Below are 19,465 nucleotides of genomic sequence, written 5' to 3'. Positions count from 1 at the left end.
ATCCAACTTTTACTTGATCAACTCTATGAAAAGCACTTTAATTAGAATGCCTATGTGCTCAGTACTGTGAGACTGCCTCATACTAACTCTGAAGGATTTTAAGAATATTGGGAGAGGGGGCCAGTGCCGTGGCTCACTTGGTTAGTCCTCCACCTGCGGCGCTGGCATCCCATATGGGCGCTGGGTTCTGTCCCGGTTGCTCTTCTTCCAGTCCAGCTCTCTGCTGTGGCCTGGGAAGGAACTGGAGGATGGCCCAAGTGCTTGGGTGCCTGCACCCGCGTGGGAGACCAGAAGGAAGCACCTGGCTCCTGGCTTTGGATCGGCATAGCTCTGGCCGTAACGGCCATTTGGGAGGTGAACCAATGGAAGGAAGACCTTTTTCTCTGTCTTTCTCTCTCACTGTCTAACTCTGTCAAATAAATAAAAAAAGAAAATAGAATAGTGGGAGAAACAGCAATATCTTGTGTACTAATTAGAACAATTTAAAATCTAAACCATGTAGTACTGTTTATGTGTACAGGAGGAATTTTAAAGACATTAAGGATCTGAGTAGTCATAGGAGACTTGAGGAAGGATTAGGAATTAAAATAGAAATAGAAAGTGAGAGGGCCTTCTCTGGGAAGTAGAGGTAGACAAGCTTTGAGAAAACAAAGCACAAAGGCCCAAGGACAGCAATGTACAGAATCTGTACTGTACTTGATTTTAGGGCTAAGGTCAAGGCTAGACCACAACAAATGCCCACTGATAATCTGAGGTTCAGAATATGATGACTGTTACTAGAAATTTATTTCTACCTATTCTAGGAAGGACACTAAAGACAAGAATGTAGTTAATTTCCACACAGAACCCTATCTTTTTTTTTTTTTTTTCACTTGTGTCTGACTTTCCTCTAATCTCAGCTGTATCCCTTTGTCAAAGGGACAGGGGTATTTTACTCAGATAAATGATGAACCAGAAGATTTATAATAGAAGAAAAGTTGAAGAAACAGAATAAGGTTGTCTAGAGAATAATAAAATTGTTTTTATATATTAGGCTGGTGGTTGTCGCTGTTGTTTGATTTTATGATTTTAGCAAAAAAACAGATGGTGAGAGTAGGGACCTCAATAATGCTTGTAAATGTATGTGAGTCACTTCCACTTTCTGAGCCTAAATTCCACAACTACAAAGTTAGAACACAGAACCAGAAGACTGTTAAGTTATCTTACAGGTATACTTTCTGTTGATTCAATATTAATACATGTAATTATATCTGTGTTTTTTAATTTCTCTTCTAGTTTGAATCTCAGCATCAACCCATTATTCATGCGATTGTCTATCCACTGTGTTTGTGTAACCAAAGAATCCAGCCATATTCTTGTGGGCTTAGAAGACGGCAAACTGATTGTGGTGGGCGTTGGCAAGCCAGCTGAGGTAAAACCCAGCCTTGGAAACCTGACTGCCCGCACTGTCACAGAGTCCTTTGGTTCTCCTTTGTTCCAGCTGACTCAAAAGTCTCCATTGTGGATAAGCCAGAGACAAATTTTATTTTTCAAAGTGTAGGAAGAAAAGAGAGAATAAAGCTACCGCTTAATAATGTTTATATTATGATGCAGTTAGAAGCACAAATTTAGTAGTTTCCATCTATCACTGTTTATCAGTCAGAAAATTCTTTTGTTCCAAATTTAGATTCAGGATCACAACTTGGATTTTTAGTACATCCAAGGCGTTATAAAAAAAGAACTACAGTCTCAATAAAATTACTCATTTTAACAAATAGGCAACATGACAATAAATACATTATCCTTTTGTAAAACCATCATTTTTTGTTTGGAACTACATATATCCCCAAATAATGTGATTATTCTCAGTGAGTTTTCTGTAATAACTGTAAATTTACTTGCTATTGATTTGTCAGTCACTGAATTTCAGATATCATGTTTCTAGTTATTATTCCTAGGAAAACATAGTGTCTATACTCCAAGTAATTTAGTAATTCTCCCAGAAATTGGTTTTATTATATAGAATTAAATTAAACATTTTAAATTTTTAGTCACCTAATTTTTTCTGACAAATCTAATATGGCATTGGTAGCAGTCATTTCAAGAAATTACTGTTTAATTTTTTATAAAATCTATAATGCATTCTGAGAATTTTTGTTTTATAAATATTTTAAATTTCTTCAATCCTTATAGTTTTTAAAGTGACTGCATTTACTTTCAGAAGCTACAGTCTCCCAAACAGTGTCAGCAATTCTGTTTCATTGTTTCCTAGTTACTTAAAGCATGTTAAGCATGTTTTTATTGAACACTCAGATATGCAACACCCTCCTGTCCTCTGCTGATGTGTTGATTATATAAAGACTCTATTCAAACTTGACTCTTTAAGTGCATTTCAGTTTCTGTCATTTATTCAGGTGCTTTGTAAAATTATCTGTCCCCTTCACCTTAGGTACATTTGTCCGCTTCTGACTTTTCTGAAAAAGATTTTAACTTAAATTACTGTTATTTGCATTTTCTTTTTAAAATTGATTGGAAAAAACACCTCAGCAGTTTCATTTTCTAGGCCTAAATTAATGTTCTAACTATTCATCAAATAAATTTGGTAATTTTCCATCATTGAAAGATATATGTAATCTCTAAAATATACAATCTTTGAATATGTCAGCTCAATTATATAACTAATTTAGCAAATTCAATAGTTAGAAAAAATTTGTATAATTAAATTATAATTCATTCTATAAATATGATAGTCTAGAATATGATACAGATTCATATTTAGTTATGAAAAAATTTTCAAGATTCATTTTTATTTAAAACATCAGAATCTTGATTAATGTGTATTTTTAAATAATGCACCAAATTATTCTGTCAGTGTGAACTTCTTTTATAAATAAGATGATAAAGTAATGGAAATAATGTTTCCAAAAATGCATCTGGAAATGGAAATGGACAACAAGCTTGCCAAAGGCACTGATGTCTTTGTATGAGATGTATCTTTGATCAATCCAAGCATCCTAGGAACATTGCTGTTAAAGGTGGCAGGTGTGTGCATTGTGGTGCGGTTTTTAAGGAAGCTACTTGGGATATCATAATCCCGTATCATAGTGCCATTTGGAGTCCAGGTTACTCCCCACTTCCAATCCAACTGCCTGCTAATGGGCCTGGAAGGCAAGAGATGATGGCCCAATAGCTTGGATACCTGCCACACATGTGGGAGACAGAGCCTGGCTCAGGCCTAGCTGTTGAGAGCATTTGGGGAGTGAACCAACAAATAGGATAGCTCTCTCTTTTAAATAAATAAAATTAATTAGTAACTGAAAAGCATGTAGATTGTGCTTGGGGAAAATAATTACAACAGATCAGATGGGATTTTTTCCACCCAGATAGAAGTATAAGCACTCTTCAAGGATACTTATTGTCTAATTCAATTAATGTTTAATTAATATTTGTTTTATGTTGGGAAGAATGGTAGGTGGTACACATTTATTAGGGAACAAAATATGATTCTTACCTTTAAAGGGCCTGTGTTTGTTTTCTAAATTTCTTTTTAGCATTCTTGATTGAATGATTACAATATTATTTTTGAAAATTCTTATCAAAATTATTTAAATTACTTTTTATCAAAATATTATTTCACATTTTTTATCCTTTGATTGGCATTAATAGTACTTAAAATACAAAAAAAAAAATCCCCAAATCATGTCTTTACTAAGTAAGTATAGTTTGAGAAGCTTATTTTTATAAAGTGGTACATATTTTTGTTGATCTGTTATAAAGTACAGGTGACTGATGATTTTGTAACAGACATTTTACTTTTAAATTTACTCATTGGGATTAGACTTTCTCACTTGAAAGATCTAATCAATATAGAAATCTTTATTATTAATGAAGAATCTTTAGAGTGTTAATGATTATGCTAACAAAACCTGTTCTGCATTCTACAAAAGCAATGTCTTATGTATTCATTTTATTTTTTCTTTAACATTTGTTCATTTCTCTGGATTACTTTAAACAGATGCGGTCAGGTCAACTTTCTCGAAAATTGTGGGGATCTAGCAAGCGACTCAGCCAGATTTCATCTGGAGAAACTGAATATAATACACAAGATTCCCAGTGATTGTGTTTCCGTCTTTTGTCATGGATAACTGAAACCTGATTTATTCCTTTGCCACTTTAACACGTCTTTCAACTCTCTGAAATGTTTTAATGTTTTTATCCCTGAAAATCATTTAGGGATTACCACAATTTGGTATGGTACTTATAAAGACATAGGTTATTATCGACTTTTAAAATTTCTCATTAACATTCATGAATCCAGTCTTATCAACCAATTGTTGATCTACACTGATAGATTTGAGAAAATCATTTGACTCAATTTAACAGCCCATTTCTGAAGATCATTAATTTTTTCCATTAGACTCAATTTTTAAAACAAATTTCAAAATCAAGAAATTAGGTTAAGTTTACATATTCTAAATATAAAAATTCTAAGATATTTTTTCTAATAACAAGGTTCAGAAAATTATACAGTTGAGAGACATGACTAGTTAATCATTTTCCTATGTACTGATCAACATAGCCAATATATCAATTTATTTGTTGAATTCCTAATTGGAGGTATACTTTAAAGGAATCTATGGCACACTTGAATTTTCAAAACTCAGCAAAGTTCTAGTTTTATGTGGTAAGATTAAAATAAGAATATTGAAACTGATACATTGGCTCATTATACTACTACTTATTAGTGTCTTATTAATGAGAACCTACTGAGATGTATTATTTTTCAACACTAAAAGTTGAGTAGGAAAAAGAGAAACCAGAAATACATTTTTACATAAGTATTTCATTAATAGCAAAATTTTAAAATGTCTGTTGTCGATTTTGACAGTGGAGTCATTTAAGTAGAATTTGCAGCACAATTTACATCTGCAAAGTTCAGAATCTCTTGGTTTTTTTCTTTAATAAAAGCAAGTACTTTGGTTTCCCAGTTAGAGTAGTTAACAATCATATCCAAATAAGTTACTTTTTTACCTAGGATATCTGTGAGATTGATGGGTGAATTGAGAAGGTATGCATAATTTAAAGTAGTTGCTTAGATGTACTTCTAAAAAACATTGCTATTTCATATTATGTACAACTTTTTGGATTATGGCCAATTCTATTATAGATAGTTAAATGTTACAGTATGCTTACAGAAAATTTTAAAGTAAAGGCCTGATTGATTTAATTTGGAATTAAAAAAGATTGGTAAACCTGTTTTTTATTGATCATCTTTTTGAGTTAGGTCAGAGAGCTTTTACAACTACCAGTGTTATTAATCTGAAATTCTTTGGGTTTAGAATTCATGAATCCCTGAAATTGTGCAGAAAGTTGGATGTTAAATGCATTTTTAAGAAAGAAGGGTTGCATGGTTTTCTGAAAGGGAGCTGTGATTCCCTGCCTCCAAAACAAGCAACAAGAAATGACTCTTACAATAGCAGCTTTTTAAAATAGTAATACTCTTTGTTTTGTTCCACAAATCATAGCTTTCCGTAAACCCAGTTGTCTTCTCAGTGGAATCTTGGAAAAATTTTCTCATTGCAATTTCTTTCTCCAATTAACCACAGTATGCAGTGCCATTTTATTTATAATCCTATGTGTGAAATGAAGAATTCTTTTTGGGTAAATTTGTGAATAGATTTGATTTGCTATGAGTCAGGACTAATAAAAGTTACAGAAGATTTACTTTCCAATAAATTAAAATCCTATTTTACTTAGCAATGTTTTAGGTAAGTGACACAGAAGTGAACTGGTGCAGTGAATGTAAAATAGACATATGTAAATATTAAGGGTCCTTTTCTGAGGACTTCAGGTGTTTGTGTTGTTAAAACTTAATTATAATAGATATCCCAGCCAGATGAATACTAGATGGTCAGGGGTGGGTGTTTAGCCTAGTAGTTAAGATGCCAATTGAGACACTAGTGTTCCATATCAGAGTACTCATGTTTGATGCCCTGCTTTGGTTCCTGACTCTGACTTGTAACTAATGCAGACCCTGGGAGGCAGCAGTGATGGCTCAGGTAATTGAGTCCCTGCTTCCCTTATGGGAGACCTAGATTGAGCCTAGCGCAGTGTCAGCTGTCACAGGCACTGGAGAGTAAATAAGCATGTGGGAGCTCTCTGCCTCTCTCTCGGCCTGTGTCTCTCCCTCTGTCTTTCCCTCTTTCCACCTCTGCCTCTCAAATAGATGTTTTTTAAAAACTTAAAAAAAAATACTAGATGTTCAAGATAATGAAATTATTCCTCTTATTACCTCTCCCAAAAAGTAGAAACAAAACTGTGGAATTTTTAGAATACTAGCAACAGTCTAGAAGAATGAAACTTAAATTTTATCCATTAAAATAAGCAAATATAGAACCATTAGCTGAGTAATATATTCCTCACTTTAACAGTATAGCCCTCTGAAATAAAAATCACTAGATGAAATCACTAGAAAGGGCCAGCATTTAACACAGCTGTTTGAGCCACCACTTGCAACACAGGATCTCTTATCAAAGTGCCTGTTCAAGTCCTGGCTGCTCCTCCTCCCACCAGCTCCCTGCTAAGGAGCCTGGGAAAGCAGCGGCTGATGGTTCCATGTGCTGCCCTTGTGGGAGACCTGAATGGGTTTCTTGGCTCCTGGCTTCAGCCTGGCCCAGTGCCGTGCACTGCAGCCATTTGGGGAGTGAAGCAGTAGATGGAAGATGCTTCTGTTTGTCTCTCCCTCTCTCTGTCACTCTGCCTTTGAAATAAATCAATCTTTTTTTTTTTTTTTAATTTTTAAAAGTCACTGGAAGGATGGAATATTTATATGTTATCCATAGAAGTTATTTCTATATTATATGATAGGAGAAATAAACAGTATCATCAGAATGGACTAACAGGTGAGCATGTAGTTGATCCATTTAGTATCTGATTGGCTGTTATGAGTCTGTTACGTTCAAGGCACTTTTCGTCTGCTTTTGTTTCTTGACACTGGTGATGGAAATAAAAATCTCAGTGTGTTAGCTATGAGGAGAGGGTTATACTAAGATGATGATTGGTACTTCTAGACAGTAATCTATTAAGCGAAGAAGCTTTATCAAACTATTTACAACTCAGTGTGTATTCTGGCATATCTTAGGTGAAATTGGAGGAGAGAAGGAACAGTTGATCAGGACTTGAGAATCAGGAAATTGTGTCAAAATGCAAGTTGGTCAGTTGGTTAGCCTGTGAAGCTTATATCAGTTATGAAGAGGTTCTATCTATTAATTTCCTCTATGTGACAGTGCATTCATTTGTAGGAGAAAAGAATGCCAAGTTTTTATTTTGTCATCAGCAAGAACCATTAGTGAGATTTCCTTTTTGTCTCTAGGGCATATCAGCATTATCCTTCAGCAAACTGGTATTGAAAATCAGTTATGCGCTTTTGAAGAGAATCAGTGTGTCTTCATAATTAGAATTTAGATTTGAAGGTTGAATCTTAACCTAACACTTTTTATAATTTGCTTAAAGAGGAGTAGGCAGAGAAAATTAACTGAGATACCAAATTTTGATTTAATGATAATACAGACATAGTTCTTGCCTTAAATGCATTTTATATTGCTATCACTAAAGAAGTCACTAAGGACATCTTTTAATTAAACTTCACTGCTTTTATGTTTATATCTGTAAAATGAATGACATTGTCTTTATCACTGAAGACATGTTAAGTGCTTGAACTATATTAAGTGTAAATATAATAATATTTAATATAATATGTAATGTGAATGTGTGTGTGTGTGTACGTGTGTAAAGTTGATCTCTTAAAGTATACTGTTAAGCCTGTCTTAAGGATTCAGTTTTTGACTGGGTTATAGAAATGAAATATTTTATTTTTGCTTTATAATTTTAATCTGATGTTTTCATTTATCATCCAGACTTACAGCTTGTTCTTCTCTTCAGCTGAAACTGTTTTTCCCCAACAAATGAGCAATCTTAAACATTTTTATTACTCTTAACAACTATCCATTTCAAATACTTTCTTTGCCTATTTTTACATACTTAGACACCCAACATTTGATTTGTTCAACCCTAACTCCATCCAGAACATTGTTCTGTAGTTTTCCTGTGTTTATCAAAGACATGGAGATACTTTTTCTGATGACTATAGACAGAAATACAGTGTTATCAGTCATTATATCGATATTATTTAAAATGTGGGCCACAGCCTTTGTTTAATTAAATCACATTTTCTAGGCCAGTGATTCTTAATTGAAATTGCAGATCAAACTTATCCTTAGGCTTTTATAAATATACAGATGTGTGGGCACTGCTTGGGACTTTTAGAATCCCTTTCATTGATGTTCTTAGTATAAAAAATTATTTCTCAAGATGATTATCTATAAAACTTGTGCTTTTGAAATTTATATTTATTAAATAAAAATTTTCTTTAAAAAAGATGATTATATATTATACCTTAAGATATTTTCCTCTATAGGAAATAGTCCCATTTTTTTTTATAAACTAGATCTCATGTTCATAGCCTTCATTGTTTATTCTGAGAGTTTTGTTTGAAATGTGCCTGGAGAGGTTTTATTATCTTTGTTTCTCATGCTGCACAGGCAACCAAATGCCCTTCTCAGTTGCATTGTTCTTCCCAAGAACACTCCTCAGACCTTTCACATTTGAAACAGATAATTAATATTTACCTCAAAAAAGTGTGTTTGCTAATATTAGTTCTTAGTGACTATCAGTGAATATTTTACACACTTAAATTGGGTAACATTTTAAATAATAAAAAGCACGAGTAACAAATCCTAAATTTAAAACAGAATTAGATGTCTTGAGGCTTGTAATCAATAGAATTTTTCTAATTTGAAAGCCTTGGATAACTTCTCTAGGTACTTCCAATGACTTTTAACAGGTACAGCTCTGTAGGAAGATAATCTTGAATTTGCAATAGGTGTTACAAGGTATAAAGCATTAACATTGAAGACACTGAGGACTAAAATGCAAATTTTAAAATTTCCTTTTAAAATCTATAAGGCCATCTGATAACACAGAAGTTGTGGGATTCTCTTCCATGTAAGAACTTTGCATTAATGGCTTTGTTACCAGATGTTTTGCTGATGGTCTCTCACTGACAGTTGTCCCCTGTGGTGATTTCTATGCACACTGCAGGATTTGGCCTCTGAAGCTAATGCCTTCGTGCTAAGTAGAGGACACAGATTCAGTGATATTTACCTTTGTCTTCATACCCATAATCTTATGAACTGAAAATTCAGAAGGAAAAGAACAGTAGAAAGTCACTTGTTAAACATTTGTTTTCCATGGTACAGTTTTTGTATGTTTTTTTAGAAACTTAAAATTTTGCAAATATAACCACAATGATAATAACAATACAATTTTACCATTTAAAAAATGACCCATTATTGTTTAAAAGAGGACTGATAGTGGAGTTATGTGTGTTTCTACTGAAATGATGCCTATTTCATTATTTACATTTATAAGTTTTTGAGTATGTGAAGTGATTAGCTGCTTCTACTACTATTATGTAGCATTGTAATAAGAAACAGAAAAGTTAGGACTTAGGTGTAATTCAAACAATTATACTTTACTGATTAACTTTGAAAAGAGAAGTCTTTTCAGTTGGATGTTTTAAAATTTTAATTTGTGACTAATATATTCAGTTTTAAAATTTTAATTTGGAACTAATATATTCAGTTTAACATGTATTAAAACGAAGTTTGGTGGTAGTGTATTACTAGTTAATACTGAAATGCCTTTTTTCTTGATGTTTTCTCTTCATAATATTTTCCCACATTACATAAGCAATGTGTTTATGATTTAGTGGCTCCATCTACACATTCATAAGTGCTATACTTTAAAGGAGGAAAAACAACTTTAATAGAATTAATTTGCACTTCAGAATGTTAAAATCATCTTAATCAACTGGCACTTTTAAGTAGACTGGTAGGGAAATAACAGTAGTCAGATTCAACTGAAAAGAGGTTATACATTCTTATTATATAGGATTTACAAAGCATAACTATATTTCTTTGGGATTTTGATTGCTTTTCTTAAATAAATTTCAGTAATTTATAATAATTTCTATACTACTTCCCAAGCTGTGGTACGTGGTATGTTACAGTAGATCTTACTATCAAAGTTCTATATTTTTTACTTTTTTCCTATTCTACTTTTTACTACTCTGAAAGACTGTGATTCATAAACACCATCCACAAATTATTTTTGTGGCTATTTCTTACTTTCTATTTAGCTTTATATAAGAAGACGTGTTAGAAAACCATGTTGCTCTTCTGTTCTGTGCAGAAGCTCTTAACAGATAGAACTTTCTTTCCACTAAAGATTTTTATAAACTTGGAATAAAACATTTCACAAAAAAGTAGTCAGGTATCTGGCCAGACACCCTTTTTGTGGAAGATTCATTGCTACAGAAGCAGTTCCATTAGGCAGAAAAGTGTCATACATATGGGATTCGTCTTTTTGGTCGGTTTTTCTGGGACCCAGATTAAATAGCATTTCAGTGTTAAAAATGCTGACGGTGTGCTGAATGCATGTGTATGCACATAGTTGCTTCATTGTGAGCTAACTCAAAATTGAGAATGACTTGTCTTTAAAAAAGTACTTGGAAATTGTGCTGCTACTTAAATATTTAAGAAATTCAGAAAGTTGTATATTTATCTTAAAATGTTCCTTCTTGTTTGTTCTACTGGAATTGACCATGGAAAAGAGAATACTAAGTCTTATTTATATCTAATTATTGACTGTGCAAACTGAGACTCAGTGGATATATATATGCCAAAAAAAATTTTAAAGTTGAACAAGTTTAGACTTTATAAATGTGTAAATAATTTTGATTAGTATTCTTATAATGATGTTACTGTTAGTTTGGTGCAATACATTCTTTCCTTCCTCATTCTTTAAAATTAAATATATAAGATTATGTTTTATTTGTTACATTAAGTGATGTATTAAAAATTCAGTGTGTATATGAGCTAATGTTTGATGTGATTTGTTTTTGTATAGCATGATTGCAGAAAATAATTGAAAATTTTGCACTTTTTTAGTCCCTTGGAAATTTGTACTTTAAAAGTTTTTAAGAATGTACATGTATTTTGTACATATAAATTAGCTTTGTATATGAAAACGGGTTTGAATCAAATAAAAAATTTGTTACTTTCATCAATTGATTTATAATTCTAACTTATTTGGTTAGACTAAAGACTGAATGTGGTGTTTCTTAAGCAGAAAATTGATACTGTTTGTTTCCCATACCAGCAGCTTTTCTTCTGTACCTCTGTGTTCACAAGACAAGTACTATGTTAACCACTTTTTTTTATATACAAAGGAACTTCCAAAAGCCTGTGGGAAATGGAGTTAAAAGGTAAGTTTATTTTGGTGCAAAAAAATTGTGAAATTCTTACATAGAAGAAGTCTTCAAAAAGTTCATGGAGAACGTATGTTTTGAAATAAACTGCATGGATTTCAAAATGTTTGGCACCGAGATAAACTTATGTTTCAATTTCAACTTTCCATGAACTTTTTGAAGTCCTTTCTTATAAGGTGGTTAGTTTTTCATTTTAAAGCCATGTCAGAAACATTTGCATTTTATCTGTCAACTTTTGATATTCTAAATTCTTTTATTAAGGTTACTAGAACTTAATCCATAATAAGAATCCAAATTAAGATTCTTTTAGTTTTATCTCTGGACTCAGAATAACAAAACAATAGAAATGCATACTACCCTTCATCTTCTTGCACCATCTACCACTATCCAGCACCTTATCCAGGCACACCAATAGAATTGGAAACTTCCTGCATTAATTTGGTAAGAGTCTCAGTCATCGAACCATCAAAGCCAGATTAGGTATAGGCATCAGTAAGACTACCATACTTTTTTTGAAACAAGTCTGTAACATCAGATTAGTTATCAGATAAATGTGTTCATTTCACATAATACTGGAGTTTATATTTGCTGACCATATATTATTAATTTGATGAGTGTCTCAGATTAAACAATGTTATAAAATTTTTTAGATAAATTTTTACTAATTTTTTACTCACCATTGATTTTATTACAATGATTTTGACAGTCTACTCAGGTTTTTTTTTTTTTAAACTCTGTACCTAAATTTTATTTAGGGTATTCTCTGAAAGATAGCTTAGTTATAACGTTAAAGAGCTTGGAAAAGTTAGGGACTCAGCTACAAAAAAAAAACTACATTACCATTATTCATGCTTTAGTAATATGAAATAATCTTTGAAAGTAGATTAATTCTTACATTCCACTTTATAGCTCAAATTCATGGATATTTGGAAGAAAATCAGCATGCCAAGACATTCATATTGGTTTGATATTTGTGGTGTTTAAGGAGAAAATAAAGAGAGATTTAATTATTCAGCTTACAACAAGTTTCAGAATCCTCCTTAAGCATAGTTTTTGGTCCTAATATTAACAAAGTGCATCACAGAGATATTCACAAATGGGTAAACTCATCCCGTTGCTCCCTTCTCTGCCTCTGAGTCTCGCTGTGTTCCTCTTATTAGGACTATGTGATTACTACTGAGCCCACATGGATTATCCAAGTTAGTCTCCCCATCTCAAGGTCCTTGTTTTATTTTTTTTTATTGGGTTAGGATTTGTATACTTTGTTTAATCATCAACACACAGAAACAACATTTTTTCAGTTTCATTTTAAGAATGTTATCTCATTGCATTGTGGCCATCCCATTGATGAACAAGAATTTATGAAGCCTTGGGCTGAGTTCCACACCCCACTGGTCCAAAGCTGGCACTCCGGCTCTCAGCTGCTGGGGAGCTGTGTTGTGTCTGTGCTCGTCCTGTGTCCACACCTTCCTCATAGGTTCACAGTGTCCCTCTTCCTTTCATAGAATTTCCACTGCAGTCTTCTCCCTAACTCTTCTCTGAGATTGCACTCTCTCGTTTTTTATACTATTTTCCCCTCGTCTAGAGCAGTAAGCTCCTCAATATCATCTTTAATCACATTTTCAGAGTTCATTTTGCCATGTAAGGTGATGTCACAGATGTCTAAGGACTAAGATGTAGTTATTTTTGGCAGCCATTTTTCAGGCTAGGTCAGTAACGATATGAAAAGCCAGTGGTCACATACCAGGTAGACATTTACCTCTCACCAGATGATATACTTTGCTTCATTTTGCCATCAGCTCATAAATCTTAGCCAGTAAAATTATATGCAGTTAACCAGCATGAAAAGGTGTTACTAGTTCCATCAGCGTCCAAAGTGCAGAAATTACTTTTTTCAGTATCTTAAGAGATAAGAAATATTTTACTTTTAGGCGTTTGGAGTCAAATTAAAAACAGATCAACCAGAAGAAGCTCTTACCACTTAACATTTGCCATGGTTGGTTACAGATTTTTAAAAAGATTGTGCACTTCAGGATAAAGAGAACAGATTACATGTAAGTACTGTTTGCTTTTTCTCCATCCTAAAATTTTACCCTCTCAAAAAGCCATACAGATAAGCGAGAACATAAACTTCCTTACACAAATCCCATGCCTTCATGATACCTAGAAAACAAAGAATACAAATGTAAAATGATTTAAATTTCAGCAAGCTATCCCTTAGGTTTCTATAACAAACCTTTGCAGACAGTGAGGGGGTGGGGATGTCAGAAAAATTAGAGAGTAGGGTAATGGAGAGCCTAAGATTAAAAAAAAAAAAAAAAAAAAAAAACAAAAACAAAAAACCTCCCAGAAAGAGGCTACCCTAAGTGCAAAAATACTGAAAAGAGTCTGTGGATCAGAGAACTGATATAGAAGGATATTGCAGTGTGTAAGGTTTGACGGGGCAGCCTCCGAGGCATTGGTTCTTGACTGTATAAAGGCAGTCTCTTTGGAAACTGGATGGTGAAGGGGAAGAGATGAGGAGCAGGGGAAATTAATATTTAAGATCCTGCAGACAACAGAGAAAAACTTTAGGAGACATGTAATCTAATGCCCACCCTCAGCCCCACACACAGGAAAGAAAAGGAGTTCATTATGAATAAATGTGCAGAAGTCCTGAAGAGAACACACACTGACCTATTCACAGTCTATAAAATGGATAATGCAGCATGACTTGGGCGTGTAAGTTGCCTGGGTGAGATATGCCCAGGTAAGTGGTAAAGCATTTCTGCATGTGTCTCTGAAAATGTTTTCAGAAGAGATCAGAGTTGAATTGGAGGGCAGTAAAGAAGACCCACCTCCCACCAGTCTGGTTAAGCATTATTCCACCCACACAAGGCAGTTTAAAACAACAAGGTGAGGACGGGCAAATCCGCTTTCTTCTGGAGCTGGGACGTTCATCATCTGCTCCTAGATAGTGGAGCTCCAGGTTCTTGGGCCCTTTTCCCCTGACTAAATTACTTCCTAAATCAAAACAAGGCAAAAATACCATTCTCACTGCTTTAGTATTGTACTGGATAGAGGTGAGGAACGTCCAACCCATGGGTCATATTGTAGTGGAATTCATGTACAGAGACGAGACACCAAGACTTTTAACAGGAAGAAGTCTTTTATTATTACTCATGTCAACATAAGGACCAGGTAGACTTATATCCAAAAGCCTGAGCCTACAACAAAGAGGGGTATATTCTTATATATGGTTTTAGCTTTTTTGTCTCTCTTATATGGCTGTGTGCACACATTTGATTGGATATTCTAATGTTACATGGCAGCCACAAGAATTGATAAGATAATGCACATGCATACATATTTACTGATTTTTTTTTTCACACATACTGAGCTGTACACTGTCTAGCAAAAGTTAACAGCATCTTTTGGTGCTAACAAGCAGGAACCCAAGCAGATAGTAACTTCATGGGCAAGCAGTTAACTATATTTGATTCCCAGGGCAGGTTCCTCCCTTCTTCATCCTTTGACCTTGGGAAAGCCTCTATCACTACTTTAATCATGTTAGAAACAACTTGAATTAAAAGACAAAGGCCTCGGGCCGGCGCCGCGGCTCACTAGGCTAATCCTCCGCCTAGCGGCGCCGGCACACCAGGTTCTAGTCCCGGTCGGGGAGCCGGATTCTGTCCCGGTTGCCCCTCTTCCAGGCCAGCTCTCTGCTGTGGCCAGGGAGTGCAGTGGAGGATGGCCCAAGTGCTTGGGCCCTGCACCCCATGGGAGACCAGGAAAAGCACCTGGCTCCTGGCTCCTGCCATCGGATCAGCGTGGTGCGCCGGCCGCAGCGCGCCGGCCGCGGCGGCCATTGGAAGGTGAACCAACAGCAAAGGAAGACCTTTCTCTCTGTCTCTCTTTCACTGTCCACTCTGCCTGTCAAAAAAAAAAAAAAAAAAAAAAAAAAAGGCCTCTACCACAGTATAATGCTAAGGCAACTGCAGGTGGGACTAGAAATCAATACATCTACAGCAAGCTAATTTTTAAATTGATAACTTTTATGGCCCTTGGATGATGTTATCAATAACCAAATGGCACTTGGCAGAAAAAAGTTCCCTATCCCCTAGTGTGATAAGGCAAAGGACAAAAAAACCTAGTATACGTATTGGAAAAGAAACTAAAGTATGCTTCTTTACTGTTAGTGTAATATATGTATAGAAAATGATAAGAAATCTACAGACAAAAACTACCAGACCTAATGAAGCCTAGCAAAGTCACAGAATACAAGGTCAATGTGGGTTAAGCTGCTGCTTGCAATGCTGGTATTCCATATTGGTGCCCCCGTTCAGATCCAGCTTCCTGCTAATGTGCCAGGGAGAGCAGCAGAGCATGGTCCAAGTGCTTGGCCACTGCCTCCCATGTGGGAGACCCAGATGGAGCTCTGGGCTCCTGGCCTTAAATAGAATTTTTGCTCTTTAGGGAATGAACCAATGGATGGAAGATTCTCTCTCTCTCTCTGTCAAATACTATTTTATCAAAAGTTGCATTTCTATATACTAGTAATAGCGTTGAAATTCATAACATTAAAATTTACAATAGCATTTAAAAATGTGGAATATGTAGGAATAAATGTAATAAAATATAGCAAGAGATATTCACAGCACACTAGAAAGTTTTTGATGAGAAAAAGAAAAGCTAAATAAACAGAGATTTGAAGACAATGAAGAGTTGATTCTAAATTTTATATGGAAATGCTAAGGAACCAGAATAGCCAAAACCATTTTCAAAAACAAGAACAAAATTGGAGGTCTTAAATTCTCAGATTTCAAGACTTCATACAGAGCTGCAGTGAAGGAAACAGAAGCCTATAGATGTACTCACAAATGTGTGAGTCACTGGGTACAAATGCGCCAGTATAATCCAATGGGGGAAGAACATTTTTTTCAACAAATGGTGTTGGAACTGGTTATTCATATGGTTTGCAATGATCTCTTACCTCTATACAAATTAGTTGAAATGACTGTTAGACCAAAATATCAGTGATAAATTATTACATGTTGTGCTCTGTCCCCTGCCCCCTTTCCCTTGGATGTATTTCCTCTAAGAATTGAGTTGGCTGCCATAGGTTTAACTCTGTTTTTTGCTCAAGAGATAATAAGGGGAAATGAGAATTCTTCAGGAACAATAGGGACTCCCTTTTTTTTTTAATTTAATGAATGCATTTTTTCATAGATACAGCTTTAGGAATACACTGACTCTTTCCCCCATACCCACCCTCCCCACCGCCCACCCCCCAACTCCCATTCCACTTCCCTCTCCCTCTCGCATCTCCTTCTTCATTATGGTTCATTTTTGGTTTGGCCTTATATACAGAGGACCAACTCCATGCTAAGCATAGACGTCAACAATTTGCACCCACGCGCGCTCACACACACACACACACACGACATATCGAGTACAGTTTGGGAACAAAATTTGCAGTCAATACTCATAGTACAACTCATTAGTGACGGAAGTCCTATATGGGGAGTAAGTGCACAGTGACTTCTGTTGTTCCTTTAACACTCTTATCTGTGATGTCAGTGATCGAGGCTCTTGCCATGGGCTGCCAAGGCTACGGAAGCCTTCTGTGACCATAGACTCCATCGGTATTTGGACAAGGCCATAAGCAAAGTAGATGTTCTCTCCTCCCTTCAGAGAAGAGTACATCCTTCTTTCATGACCCTTTCTTTCCACTGAGGTCTCACAGGGATCCTCCATGTAGGATGTTTTTTGCCACAAAGTCTTGGCTTTCCATGCCTGAAATGCTCTCACAGGTCTTTCAGCCCGACCAGGAAGCCTCAAGGGTTGATTCTGAGGTCAGAGTGTTATTTACTAAAGCAAATGCCATTCTAGGAGTCTGCTGTGGGAATCCTTTTTTAAGATTTATTTTATTTATTTGAAAGACACAGTTATAGAGAGAGGTAGAGAGGTCTTTAATCCACTGGTTCACTCCCTAAATGGCCACAATGGCCATGGACCATCTTCTGCTGCTTTCCCGGGCCATAGCAGGGAGCTGGATCGGAAGCGGAGCAGCCAGCATTTGAACATACGGTGTCTGTATGGGATGCTGGTGCTGCAGGCCAGGGCTTTAACCTGCTGCACCACCACCACAGCGCCGGCCTCAATAGGGACTCCTTTGTGAAGTAACTGTCCCAAGAGAAGTTTCTGGAAGGCCCTTAGCTGAGGGAAGTTAGTTTCCTCGGATAGGACAGCTTCATGAGAACTTGAGATTTCAGCTTTATCTTTTTTTTTTTTTTTTTTTTTTTTGACAGGCAGAGTTAGACAGTGAGAGAAAGAAAGACAGAGAGAAAGGTCTTCCTTCCATTGGTTTGCCTCCCAAACAGCCGGCGCGCTGTGCCGATCCGAAGTCAGGAGCCAGGCACTTCCTCCTGGTCTCCCATGTGGGTGCAGGGCCCAAGCACTTGGGCCATCCTCCACTGCCTTCCTGGGCCACAGCAGAGAGCTGGACTGGAAGAGGAACAACCGGGACAGAACTGTCGTCCCAACTGGGACTAGAACCCTGGGGCACCAGCGCCACAGGCACAGGATTAGCCTAGTGAGCCATGGCGCCGGCCAAGCTTTATCTTTCTTGAACCAAATGTCCTGACCTAAAGTCCTTCTCAGTGCCCAAATTGAGAATAAAAGTCTTGACAAGGTGGGGCTTTGAGGTGGCACCGTAACTCCTCAGCCCGTACAATTAGATTTGGAGGCCTGACAAAACCGTAGCTGCCCTGCAGCTGCACACAGCATAAGGGATTCTTGAGAGCACGGTGGAAGTCCCCTGCTTCTTTGTCTGCAATACCTTTTATAGTGGGAGTTTTAAGTTCAAGGTCTTAAATTTATTTTTTCTATTCACAAGCTTTACAATGTGATCCAAAATAGCAATCCACCCCACAGGTCTTTCATCATCTCCATTGTCATCAACAATTCCTTGACTGCCCCATGCCACTGCATGCCACAAACTATCAAGAGTGGACCTTGGGGTGGTGCTGTGGCTTGATGAGTAAAGCTGCTGCCTGCAGTGCCCGCATCCCATATGGACACGAGCTTGAGTCCCGGCTGTTCCACTTCTGATCCAGCTCCCTGCTAATGTGCTTGGGAAAGCAGCAGAGGATGGCCCAAGTGCTTGAGTGTGGGAGACCTGGATGAAGCTCCTGGCTCCTGGCTTAGGATCAATTCAGCTCCAGCCACTGCAGCCATTTGGGGAGTGAACCAGCAGATGGAAGATCTCTCTCTCTATTTCTCTCTCTGTCTCTCCTGCTCCCTAACTCTGCCTTTGAAATAAATAAATAATTCTTAAAAGAAAAAAAGAATGGACCTCATTACAGGTTGCCAAATGCGTTTAATTTCATCCTGGAATTCCATCTATGGAACTGTTTTGGGGAGCCTCGCTCTGTGTTGACCAGAATCAGATCTGACAGCAAACAGTTTCTGACCCAGAAGGTTCAAAACACTTGAATGAAGAAATTCTATTCAGAGCCGTGGAAAAGGCTAAGGGAATCAGGGAGATGTTGAAATAACCGGAGATAGCAACAGGGAAAACCACGGGCTCTCCTAGGTGTGACGGGTCAAGGAGAGAAGAGTGCTCAGAGGACTGGCCATGGGGGGAGAGCCCCCACCTCAGGGGCCATGGGTGTTGTGGGAGCGGCTGCAGTTCCTGCTCCTGGCTGCAGAGCGGCCCAGGAGCGACGCAGCAGGAGGGAGCTGTTTCTGTGTCTTCGTTCCTTTGTAACTGTCCGCCTCATAAATAAATAACTGATTGTTATAGCGTGATCTCTGCCAAATGAAATATTAAGTCTCCATGTTTCATTACACTTGGTATAGATGCCAAAACGGTGGCATTTTCCGTGAGGTATGTTCCATGCTTATGTAACAGTCATTTATCACAGAGGCTCTAAAGCGCAATCTGGAATGATTTCTCTTGCTGAGTTGCTGCCCGTTCTTAACATTCGCTGATATTAAAGCCAGGAAGTCTATCCACACTTTGAGGACGCTTCCGCTAAATGGAGCAGTAAGCAGCCTTCTATCACCGGGTCAAAACTCCTGAGTCACCGGTGACGCTGAAAGGCTGGGTCCCAT

General features: G+C 36.5%; 1 protein-coding gene across 1 annotated transcript in view; it reads left to right on the top strand.

The window, feature by feature from the left end:
- Window positions 1-11,167, top strand: part of NBEAL1 (neurobeachin like 1) — a 211,464-nt gene extending 200,297 nt beyond the window's left edge. The window contains 2 exon segments of the mRNA XM_051849252.2: window positions 1,276-1,411; window positions 3,995-11,167. Coding sequence (XP_051705212.2) covers window positions 1,276-1,411; window positions 3,995-4,096 — 238 coding nt within the window. The 3' untranslated portion in view covers window positions 4,097-11,167.
- The last annotated feature ends 8,298 nt before the right edge of the window (window positions 11,168-19,465 follow it).

Source organism: Oryctolagus cuniculus, chromosome 3 (assembly GCF_964237555.1).
Source record: "Oryctolagus cuniculus chromosome 3, mOryCun1.1, whole genome shotgun sequence".
Classification (NCBI taxonomy): Eukaryota; Metazoa; Chordata; class Mammalia; order Lagomorpha; family Leporidae; genus Oryctolagus; species Oryctolagus cuniculus.
Note: the sequence above shows the minus strand (reverse complement) of the source record. Positions and strands in the feature narration are given on the sequence as shown.